We start from the raw sequence: 12,412 nt of genomic DNA, 5'->3' as shown, positions 1-12,412 counted from the left end.
CGCCGCCTCGGCCGGATCCCCTTGCGAGCGGCGCGCGTCACCTCCCGTCGGCGGAGCCCCGAGATCCTTCCGCCGGGGGGAGAAAAATAGTCCCGCTCCCTGCTCTGCCTTCCCCAGAGAGGCGAAGGAGGAAGGAGAGGAGAAGGGCGAAGAGGAGGGGAAAAAAGGCACGGACAGACCAAAAAAAAAAAGAAAACCCAAAAAACAGAAAACCGGAGGGAAGGAGAGGAAGGAGAGCGCCGCGCGAGGATCGCGGGAGCCCGGCCATAAGCCTCCGCCCCATGTGACTGGCGCCCGGGTGGGGGCAGCGCGGCCTAGCAGAGCCCCATCGCCTGGCGGGCGGCAGCGGCAGCGGCGGGGCCCCGCCGCGGGGATGGCGCTGTAAGAGCGCGGCCGGGCGCGGAGCAGCGCGAGCCGCGGAGGCGGCGGGCGGGGGGCTCGCGGGGGCCGCGCGGCGCATGTGGCGGCGCTGAGCCGAGCGCCACAGCCCCAGCCGGAGGAGGACGAGGACGACGACGACGAGGAGGAGGAGGAAGGAGCAGGCGCAGCGGCGGGAGCGGCCGCAGGCGAAGCCGCTAGAGGAGCGAGGGCGACGGGCGGAGGTGACCGGGCGCGGAGGCAGCGCGAGAGACCATGTCGGGCCGGCCCAGAACCACCTCGTTCGCCGAGAGCTGCAAGCCCGTGCAGCAGCCCTCGGCCTTCGGCAGCATGAAAGTCAGCCGTGAGTATCGCCCCGCTGGCGGCGCCGCCGCCCCGCGCTCCCGCGGCGTCGGGGGCCTTGCGGGGAGCGGGGGGGGCGCTGGCTGCGGTGGTGCCGGGGGGGGCGCGATGGGGCAGCGCCCGCGGCCTCCCCCGCGTTAACCTTGAATGGGCGCCCCCGGGTTTCCGTTGGGGCCTGTCTAACAAAAAGGGGGGCGGATTTTTAGGGGAAAAAAAAAAAAAAGGTCGTTTGTCCGTTTCTGCACCCCTCGCCGATAGCGCGAGCCGCTTGCTCGCTTAAGTGAAAGGAATATTTATTTGGAAAATGGATTGGGAGATTTTTTTTTTCCTTCCCTGCCGTGAAAGGAGGAAATGGATGATGGGCCCGTAGGTACAGTGGTGGTGACATTCATGTGCATTAGATGCCTTTAAAGCTGGTGGTTCTCCCGGAGAAGTCTTGGAGGATTTTTCCAGGCGACCGTGGATCGGGTGTGAACACCTTTTGTAAGCCTTTTTTTTTTTTTTTTTTTTTTTTCCCTTAGGGCCTGCACTAAAAGGTGTCTGGAATCAGGCTTTTGTAAAATGTTCAATATAGGGGGGGATAAGGAAATAATTAATACGTATGAGCCTATGGAGTGGTTATTTCAAGCTGAATATGCCTTTTCCAGTGTCCTGATACAGGATTTTTTTTTTTTTTCTCTCAAGAGCAAGGCCCAGGCTTTATTCTGCACAGGCGTGTTGGATATTGAGCAAGTGTGCAATATGTGCCCATCCTTCGTATTCTAGCCAGTGGGATGGGCTATTTTCGTGTGAATCGGAAATATATATATTAAATTCAGACAGATGTGCAGTGTGAATGGAAAAAAGGCCCTATTCTTATTCACCAAAGGTTAGCTACGTGTCTGCAATCCGGAATTTGTTGACTCCTCATTTGAATATGCTCATATTAACAACCAAATTGTTCTCACAGGTTGATATTTAGAGCATCCTTCTTAAAAGCATTTTCTGTTTTTTCTTATGGAAATGGAGGGTAGTCTCGTTACCTGGATCGCCTGATAAGCATTGCTGTTGGATTGATCTCTGTGATACTTGCCTATAGCCACACCTGGCAGCACTGTGTGCATGTGTATATGTATAGCATATTGCTCAGGGCGTCTCACGGCAGAGCTGTGTGAGCTTCTGGCCACGTCGGGGCTTCTGGCGTTTCCCTGCACCGACTGTCTACTGCCACTGCGGTTGAAGCCTTGAAGAAAGCGCTGAGCTTTGGGTCTTGCGCTCTGCTTCTCATCCGCATGATCAGGGTGCCTGCAGTGCTCGGGGAAACATGAAGTGCACTTAATCCATGTTAGCAGCATAAGGGTGTGTGTTTGATCAGATCCAGCATTAGCATGTATTAAGACCTTCAGTTTATATGGGGGGGGGGAACTGAAATTGACTCCATTTTAATTTATTGACTGACTTCATGAGTGTATGGAATGGGAAGCAGGTCTTGGTGGATCAGTATTTCTGCAGGTGGCTCTGCCTAAATCAACGCAGACCTCAAGCTGTCATGCCCGGAAACTGTATTTGTTTTATACAAGCTTTAGAGCTTAGTTCTTTAAAGGTCGTTGATGCTCTTTTCCATTTATTTGAGGTCAAAACCGAGGCAGATGCTCGCTAAAGGAGGGGGTGCTAACCGATGCAGACTAACAAGTTTGCAAATATGATTCGATCCCGAGCGTCTAACACTGAGGCAGAAACAAAGGCTGTAGCATAAAGCACACGCACTTGTGATAACCCCCACAACCGTTCCAGTCATGTGCCCCGCTCCTTCTGCTGCCTGGAAAAAAATGTCAGAACAAAGCGAGGCAACCACATACAAGGGCTGTGCGGGAAATACAGTTCATATTTTCAGTTAATCTATACAAGGAAGGCTCTCCAGAAAGTCGTTGCTATTATTTTTTTTTAATGCTTTGTAAGAGCAATCGTGCTGCTAGGTGCCAAAAAGGGTGGTGATATTCCTGTTCTCATGAGTTCTGGTAGCATCTTACAGTATGATGTAGCAAGTTGTCTATTTGCAATTCTGAGTACTTGGGGAAAAAAAATCACGTGTAGTCAACAGGGAGTTTCTTGGCTCTTCCTTTTTGGTATTTGTGTATAGATAGATAACCTTAATGATGTTTTGAGCCCTTTTGGGTGAAAGCTGCAGCTAAAGAATCCTGCAAAGGAGGTGAAAATAGATGGTTTGGTGTTTTCCAAATCCTGCAGGCAGCTTTAGGGCCTTTGTCTTGGTGCAGGTGAGTCTTCTCCAAGTTGCCAGGCAGTGGGAAGCTGACTTGCTCTATTGCTTGTACTTGTGGGCATGGAGAAGCTGTGGAATCAAATCACCAGGTCTGCCTTGCTGTGGTATTTCCACAGCTATTGCTACTCCTAACTGGACTCAAAGGGTTGTGAGGAGGGGCTGGTCAGGGACTGGGAAGGCTCTAGCTGATTCATGTTGTCTAGGAGGAGAGAGAGGTTTTGGAGAAGAGCAGTGCCAGGTTCTATGGTTCAGGGCAAGCAGGTTTTTCGTCATTTCCTTGGGTGACTGATTAGACTTTGTTCTCAAAGACTGTAAGAAACCTTGAACCTTGGAGAGAAAGGAAAGGAGATTCCTAGCAGCGTCACCTCTTTTGGCTCTTCTTGTGCATGCTGCTCTTGTTACTCTATAATAGGATTTGTAAGGATTTTTAATATCTTATGAGAATGTGGTGTAGCCTTTTCACACATATTTCAAGCCATACCTGCATCAGGAGTATCTTCTGAGGTTTGATTTCTGTGTATTTTTTCTCCCTTTCGTATATTTGATTTTGAAATGATTGCATCATTTTTGCTGCCTTTTCATATGGATTTCTCTACTGATGTCATTTTCAAGTGGCTTGCTATCTGTGCAGGCCTGTTGTTGGATTTGTTGCCTTCCTTGTACCAATAAATGGAATGTGCACTTGTGGTTAGCCTGTCCCTAAGCTGCTGGGAAATGCCTAGTGTAATAGAGATCTCAGTTATGGGTGTTTAGCTGTAACCTTAATGTTGAATGGTTCAAGGAATCATCTGGAATTGTAACTTTCCAATCAGGTGTTGAATATCTAAATCTATCTAAATCAAGATCTTCCAGTTTTCTACTTGCTGCCATAATCTGTATGAGTTTAAAGCGACCTTTTGTTCTTCACCTAGTTGTTCTTAGGTTGCTTCCAGATGTGCATTGTTTCCCTGAGTGGGACAAAATAAAGGGTAGTCATGCAACAAACGACCAAAAATATCTCTACAAAAATAGAAGTCTTCAAGTTTGTAGTTTGAGAATTTTAATGACTGTAGAATTTTGTGTTTGTTTGTTTTCTCTCTGAGCTTCTGGAAAAGCATTTAAGGTCATGCCAATTCCTTGCAGACAGCAGTGCTTATTGTAACTGTGAGCAAGTGTTCTTTTTTGTTGGTCTGCGGTAAATAATATCAGGGCTAGTACCTGACATGAAAAGCTTTTTGCTTCGTGTGTGTGTGTCCTGGATTTGTAATAGATATAAAGAATTTGCTAACTTTGAGGTTGAAGAAGGGAATTTTATTTGCTTGTACGAGTGCTCTGCGCACAGTCTGGACTGCAAAATCTAAGGGACAATCTTGCGATAATTCATTCTTACTCTCTGGAAGAATGTTATGCTGGTGCCAAACTTGCTTTTGCTGAAGCCTTCTCTCCCTCTCCCCTATTCCCCTCATTTTTTTTTTTTCTCCACACTGTGTAGTCTTCCATAAGCATAAGAGCTTGGTACCTCTGCATTGCTGTCTGCTTTGTGTACATGGTGCTCCTACTAGCACATGAATTTGATGCATCTGCAGTTAATGGCTCTTTAGAAAGTGGCCCATGGAGTCTGGGAGCTGTTGCTCTATTATGTACCCGCGCGGTGGGACAGCGCGTTAAATGCAGCCACCTTCCAGGTAGGACAGAGTCTCCAGTCTTAATTGAGCACAGTGTGGCACTGAGGTAGATGTGAAGGAGGAACTTTGGGTGGGTCAGAGGAGAGTCCACAGGTGCTTTCAGTAAACGGGATTGAAACTGGTGAAGGTACCGAGATAACGCGGCCTTGTGTTTCCCAACTCAGCTAGGGTAGGGCCCTCTCTATTGCTTTGATAGCAGTTTCTGCCTAATTGGTTTCTGAAACTGGAAGTTGCCCATCCTGCTCTCCTTGCTGCAGAAAGGAAGCTCCCTGCCTTCCTGAAGCCTCCTGAGGGTTGTGCCTGGCCTGGGCCAGTCCTGGCCCTGTGCAGCTTTCTGACCACTGCTTAGCGAGCAACTTTGCTCAAGCCTCGACTTGGAAAAATGTGGCCTAACAGGGGTCAGTCAGCTAATGACAGTGTGCACTCTGGCGAGAAATGGTTCATATTTCAGTGCCCCAAAGTCATGCCTTGCTATCCAAAAAGGAATAAGAAGCTGTGTGCAGTGCTTCCTTCTAACGTTGCTGCTCTCTTCTCCTTGCTCATGTCAGTAGAGTTAGTAAAGCAGAAAAAATGAGGACTGAAGGAGGTGAGGCCTGTCAGTGGACCCTGTCAGTGATAATTTGGTTAACTTTTCCTGCTCTGTCCCAGTGTTTTATATTCCTTTTTTTTTCTTTCTTTTTTTCTCTTCTCTCCTGGAAGATATACTGGCGTTCATTTCTTCGCAACTCTTTTCTCCTTGTTCTCTCCCTATTTTGAAGGTTACCTCTTCTTCCCTCCAGTGCTTCCTGGAGGCGATTCCCTCTCCTATCATCACTCACTTAACTTTTCCTGTTTCCTAATAATTTTTAAAACACTTTGGTCACTTCTTGAGGCAACTGTAGAAAGCCCTGCCATTTATGAACTGCATTCCTTGCCTGTATGCATCCCTGTTTGAGAGGCCAGGCTCTTGCTTCTCTCCGACGTTGATAAGGACTCAGGTGGCCTACAGCATTCCTGCCTTCCAGGTGCCACACTGCAGTGGCTTCTGTGTAGTCACCTTTTTCTTGGGAAAGGGGATGGAATAAAAGTAGTTCTTTGGCACATTTTGTAAAGGCTTCCATTTACTTCCCGAAGAGTTCCCTGCTAGTTTTGATGTACCATGTCCATAAGCACTGTCTTAAACTGAGCTTAAAGGCTCTTGCAGTTTTTCGAGTCTGATTTACCCAGAGTAGGGCTTCACAGTAACGCAGAATTACGGGTTATTGTCTATTGCTATTCCTTGTCCCCCTGTTATTTTTGAATTGAATGGATGAATTATATAAGGACCCTACAAGCATGTAAGGTGCATGGGTCTGCAAAAAGTCTGCAGTCAGAGCTTTGTGCCGAGAGCTGCTCGAGCACTTCCGGAAATGAATTAACTGTTAAACCACTTAGTTACTTGGACACATCAGCAAATACCTATATTCAGGGTGGCTGGAAAACGCTTGTGGTCACTTTGTTCAAACTGTCAGAAGCTTTCTCTTTCAAATGATTTTCTTGGGTCCCCCCTTGAAATGGCAGGCTTGTCATCTTTGAGTTTCCAGAGATTCTGCAGACTTGCTACTGGAACAGCTTCATGGACTTATTTCCCCTTTTTGTTTCATTTGAAGTTTTTAACTCTACTCTGAGGACTTGTAGTCAACTGCAGCTACATAGTGTGGGAAGTGTTAAAGCAGCATCTTCTTCAGCAGCTCTATAGTTAGTGGAGTTACTTGGCTGCTCTTTGAATTTAGTAGTGTCAATCCAGTATAGCCTTGAAAGATAAAGGAAACCTAAACAGCTATGAAAGGGCGTTTATTGAAAGTCCGAGTGCCTCATGAAACAGCTCCCCTATATATTTTTTTTTTGAACCCAAGTCCATAAGGCATCTAAAATTTGATGCATCTCTATTGACAATAAGATCTTCCTTCACTAACCTGCACATGTAGATGATTCTTCATATCCGCTGAAAATAAATACCTTTGGTAATTACAGCTTTCACTATGTGGCAAAAAAAGACTCCCTTGGATGTAAGTGCTTAAACCCATATAGTGCCATATGACCATACAGGTCAAAACCCGTATCTTCAGATCCAAAAACCAGAAACCTCTTAGCATTTATCTGATGGAGGTGGTGGCTTAAACACAGCATTTTCTTCTTGGGGAAGACATAGTTTTGGAGAAGTGATGGTGTGCGCACATTTACATTTTTGAGTTCATTTTAGATGTAGCCCTATACGGAACAGTCTAGTCTTAAGGTGAGAGAGGTGTGAGTCATAGTGGCAAGATGCAGCTCTTGTAGAAATTGCTACTCCATCCCAGTCATGCTGAGATGAGTAGTGTTCCTGGTCAGTGCTTCTGTATCTCATTAAACAGCAGTATAGAATTAAGATCTACTTCAGGCTTTTGCAAAACAAGATTTGAATAACAAGTATAGGTAGAAGAGCTGCTTTCTCTAACCCTTTAAACTCCTCCCTCATACCTCGTTGGTATCACCTTATGTTTTGAAGAAGGATTTACTCAGATGGGCTTACTCCCCATGAGACAGCACATCAGTTGGAGCATGTATGATGAAGCTGAATGTAGTTGTAAGGCTCTGACTGTGCAATAGGGAAATGAGAGAATTTCGAGAGAAATCCATCTGTTGGAACCATTACAGAAAACATTTCTGTGTTGGCCTCTGAGTATTACCAAAAATGTCAATACTGAGAAGTCGTATTGATGTGACCTTCAGAGAAGTGGGCATGGACTTCCTTTCTACCTTCAGCTCCATCCAGGAATGTTTTCATTAGGTGCTCTTGCCGCAGATGACTTGTTTGTTGTTCAGAGAAGGAGATGAAGCAAAGCAGATCGCTCTCTACTGTCATCTTCTGTAGGCAGGAAGCCAATCTGAGCATTTAAGGCAATTTATGTTCTCACCCTAGTCTTCCTTATGATGAAAGAAAGGAAAGCAGTAACATAACTTTTCAATGTCAAGCACTTTTTTTAATTACAAAAAGAAACCTTACAGCAGCAGCACATCCTGAAAGGATGGCTCCTGTCCTTCAGAGTGTTGCCACTTCTCCATAGCCAGTGGGTTCAGTATTTTGACTGTCCCTTCTAAGTAATCCCAGTGTTGCTACAGTAGTTCCTGTTCCCAAATGGGCACTGGGATCCTGTGCTTGTCCAGTGTGTTGGCATTAATTCAGCCTAGCTTAACTGTCAAGTATTTTCCACTTGATTATCTTCTTGGTGTTTTCTTAGGCTTCTGCACAAGTAACGTGGAGTTAGTTTGACTGCAGGAATATCAGTGTGGGCGTTCGAGATCTTCTCGGTGTCTACCATGGAAAGTGAACTTTAGCTTGCTAATAAGTAAGAACTTATGATTAAAATTTTGATCTCCCTTAATTAGTTACACTAAATAGTTTCCTAACTTTGTAATAGACCCGATTACAGTTAAGTGTTTTCTACTTCGTAGGCTATAGTGACTAATCTAGGCATGTTGAAAGTAGAGAACTATTATGGTGGTATTACAGTAAGGTTGGGGTGAATTCTTTGGGGATAGCCGTTACTATTTTTTCCTTTGATTAGGAAGCTTCTGTTGATCTTGGGTGGATTCTGGAAAACAGGTCTCAGATGTAATAGGTCCTGGGAGTGTGGAGTGTTACAGTTCTATAGCTGTCTAACTGGTCTTCAGGCAAGTGGGCGTCTTTGACGCAACCAGTTAGTAGTCTACAGTGTCTGCACGTAGAAGTACTGTGCTGTGATAGAGGTGATGGTTCATATCCGCTCTCCGAAGAACAGAGGCAGCAAGGATGTGGTGAATGAAATCAGGTAGTGAAGTACTGACTTATTGATCGGAAGGTAGCCAGAGGATAGTTCTGTTAGGTACAACCGATCAAGTAACGATGTAGAGGTGTGTGGGTCTTGGGAAAAGTGTGCTGTTGTGCATGCAGGAAGACTGGTGTTTGAGTGCAGCTGCAAAAGCTGCACAGACTTTTGGCTCAGAGTACTTGAGAAGGAAAGAAGTTGGGTGTTGGCTCTGAAATGGTAACCAGAAGGGAAGCAGGAGCTGATTTTTTTCTCTAACTGGGAGAGAATTCTTGAAGCCACCGCTATAGAACATGGTACGTTCTGACTTTTTTAGTAGGAGCTTACTTCTTGCACCTACAAGTCCTTTAGTTCACAGAACTTTATTTTTTATTTTATTTTTTTTCCTTAGGAAGGCCAAGAATATGCTTTGTAGACAGATGAACTAAAATGTGCCTGTTGCTGAAAATATGAACATGTTTTTTTTTTTTTCCTGTGCAGAAAGAGGTACTGTTTTACTTGCAGTAAATAGGGCTCTTCTGTTTGGTTTTCCCAGTTCATACCCTGCTGCGAACATAATCACCTAGAACCTACGTTGTTATTCATATCTCATCTCACATACATCATTTGGTATAACTAAGGTGAAATCAGGGGCAAAAAATCTGAGATTGTCTTCTGTGAGTGCATTTTCTAGAGGGAGGAAGGGGATATAAATTAATCAGCCTAAATAAACAGAGTATTTGGTTGTTGGCCAAATAAATATGATTCATCTGCCTTGGATCTGTATCCTTGTGAATGAAGTCCATAGCTCTAAGTGCATTTCCTCATGTTGGTGGAAGGTTAAATATTAGCATCAGAAAATGGTTTGTGCCTTGCTGAGAGGATTAAAAAAATCTTGCTTGCAAGACAGTTTTTGCAGGTGAATAGATGTAAGGTTTCTGGAATTCATGTGTGTGTGTGTGTATATATGTATATATGTATGTATGTATATATATAATATATATTTGTGTGTTTGTGTGTATACATATATATGCACAGAGAATAATGTCCTGAGGGAGATCTTATGTGTAGACCGTTCCCCCTCCAGTTTTATAGTCTTAAGAGGGTGGAAGTGCTAGGCTGGGAACCATAGAGATATATGTGCTGTAATGCAAGGTAGTAGTTGCAAGTTAATGTTGGGCAGCTTTAGTAGAAACATTTTCCTGAATCCAATCTTGGCTTTACAGACTTTAAAATACTGTTTTTAAGTTGTTAATTTTGGATCAAGTGTATTAATACTCACAATGAAAGACTGCAGGGATGGTTTCTGGATCTTGGGGAATGCTTTAAAGCCCCACGGAAACCTAGGGAGGTGTCTTTGACCATTCCTATTTTCCAGAAGATGAACTACTGAATTTGTAGCTGAAGAAAATGTGTTCTGCAGTGAGTTTGTGCAGAGTGAAAATAGTGGACCTGAACTATAGGATGGCTGATGATATTCCTCAGCAGGAGATGGGGAATGCTTTGATTGCAGCTCCCCAAAGGAGGAAAAAATGCCATTCTTAGATTGAGCTTAGCTTTGAGATTTATGGTCTTTGATCTATATAGTAGGCATGAATTAATTTGGAGGCGTGTTTGGATTCTCATTGTGCAAGTGACATGGGGATGACAGTTCTTTATGTTAGCTGGGCTCAGCACATGCTTGAGCAGTACGGATCAGAAACACATTCTTGGAGCATCAAGCAATTAGTGGAGGTTGTAGAAACCCAATTGCGTTGATGTTGATTGCCCTGAGATGACCTTACATTATCAGATCTATATATTTGTAATATTTCACAATAGGCTTTGACTTTGGTGAAGTAAAACTTATTTTCAAGTGGAGTTACTGTCTTGGGGTGTCCGTGGAAGCTGAAGCGGACGTTGTTGCTGGTTCCTGTGTCAGCAGAACTATGGCTATTCCCCTAGCTGGGACATTTGAGAGGCCTCTGGGATTTTGGAGACAGGCATAGGATCCTCACTTTCATATATGTGAAGTAGCCCTCATGCTTATGAATGCCAGATATTCATGAGGCTACAAGTAATCCTTAAAGGTCCCTTCCAGGCTTAATAGCTTTTGTTTAGTTCCATACAGGAGCCTTTTTTTTTTTTTTTTTTTTTTTTCTTTTTAAGAATCTGCTGGATTGCTTTCTCCCTGATAGCTTTTGGGCAGCTGGTGGTTGAATTTAGATTGTACCAGGCTAACTCTCAAAGGGTGGAGTTCAGGTGTGTTTCATACAGTGTGCTTAACTGAGAATAACTATGATAGTTAAGAAATACTTGTACTGGCAGCGTGGCCTCACCTGCTTCTCAGTGTGTATGGTGAAGGCGCCTTATTTTTGTTCTTATACCATAATCGCAAATTGTGATTTTTTCCACAGTTATTTTTGGAGCATATTGTAGGTGCATATGCCTTTACCTTTATTCTGGCATGGTGGGAAGAGGACTGCTGCCCCTTCCCCAGTTTCCCTCAAAGGAAGGTTTTCCTTCCACACTAGGTTGGATTCAGTAGATTCCAGTTAAGAATGTGATGAATTCCAGTTAAGCCATGGTACATGGTCTTCTGGCAACAACTTTATGTTTTCATACATACATATATAGGTAGGGGTGTGTGTGTGTGTGTGTGAGGACACATGAGCGCACCCATGCGAGCACACGTAGTCCGATGCATGGTATGAAGGGGAGGAGGAGATACAGATTTCAGAGATCTGGAGTTGAACCCTAGACTGTGTGTGAAGGCTCTGCTTTAGAACTGCGCTTTAGAGACTGTTTTAAAGCTCCTTGCCGAATCTGGGTTGTCTAAAGACATCCCAGGGATCTAAATTTGGTAGTAATGTTTTAATGCTTGACCAAAACTACTCTTGTCCGTAATAGCAAACCTGCTTCTTGTTTCACTTCACTTGATACATTTTATGATTTTAATGTCTTATCGTACTGGCATCAACATATAATTTTGATGCTGTTAAGGCAGTTCTGAGAGAAACTTGCTGCAACATAAAATGCTGCCCTCTACCCCCCCCCCTTTTTTTTTCCCCTTCCTTCCTTCCCCTCATTCCCCTTAAATGTTGTGAGTGTGGGAGAATTCTTTCCTGGCTGCAATTTTTTTTAGGCTATCATAAGCGACATTTTAAAGAAAGTGCTTGTAGGAAATGAAATTTCTAAGTAAATCGTCAAGTTTGTGTGTTTATGTATAAAATAGTATTTTTAGGTCACTTTGCAAGTTCTTTTGTGGGTGTTAAGAGCATAGAGTTGCTATGGGACGTTGAAGTGGAACTTGATTTCTATTTAATGAGTCTAAATGAGTTTTCGATAGAGGGAGCGGCATGAAACCCACTGAAATTTTGCAAGTGTTAGCGGTGCTATTTAGCAAACCTGTAGCAGTATGTATTATGGCCTGGGTTTCAATACCTGTGGATTTCTCAGGATATAATTTCATTCACACCCTAAAGCAAACATAACACTACAACTATAGCTGATGTACATCTGTTTTTTAGGAAATCACAGGCTCTCTATGCCAAGGTGTTTTTAACTGGGTGATTCAAGGGTTGTGTCAAAGTGTTCTTGTTTTAATATGGCTATGACTAATATGGAAAAAGAATGGGGAATAGTGATCAGACAAGCATGAGGCTTCAGTTAGGTTTGTGCTACTAATATTTTGTATGTATGCAGGCTGTCACAGAAGTGTCGCAATCAAAGACGTGGCCTCTTGTTCTAAATTTCAAATTGGTTGGTTCAGAACCTTATCTTTTGTACCATTGCATTATTTTATATTTACTTTCAAAGCTGCTCATGATGTTCCTGCTTGTTTGGGAAGGCTGGTGGCACGTGGATTTTGACTTGCTTGTTTTGGATGTTTACTCTTATTGTGCAGCCTGGGGTCCTCTGTGCGGTGGTAATCTCACCTCTACAGGGCTGTGTGTTACCCTAATTCCAGTGGAGTTTCCCAGCTGTGGCACACGGGGCTTGGC

At 44.2% G+C, this 12,412-nt stretch overlaps 1 protein-coding gene across 2 annotated transcripts in view; it reads left to right on the top strand.

Moving 5' to 3' along the window:
- The first annotated feature begins 206 nt into the window (after positions 1–206).
- The window catches only part of GSK3B (glycogen synthase kinase 3 beta), a 122,440-nt gene continuing 110,234 nt past the window's right edge, over positions 207–12,412 (top strand). Inside the window, exon 1 of one of the 2 annotated variants that reach the window (XM_088535783.1) lies at positions 207–721. In XM_088535783.1, the coding sequence (XP_088391909.1) occupies positions 634–721 (88 nt within the window). In that variant the 5' untranslated portion in view covers positions 207–633. The remainder of the gene's footprint in view (positions 722–12,412) is intronic. The other variant, XM_088535784.1, reaches the window with a different exon arrangement.

Source organism: Tinamus guttatus, unplaced genomic scaffold, assembly GCF_059628265.1.
Source record: "Tinamus guttatus ecotype Peru unplaced genomic scaffold, ASM5962826v1 Tinamus_guttatus_pri_ptg000646l, whole genome shotgun sequence".
In the NCBI taxonomy this organism is placed as follows: domain Eukaryota; kingdom Metazoa; phylum Chordata; class Aves; order Tinamiformes; family Tinamidae; genus Tinamus; species Tinamus guttatus.
Note: the sequence above shows the minus strand (reverse complement) of the source record. Positions and strands in the feature narration are given on the sequence as shown.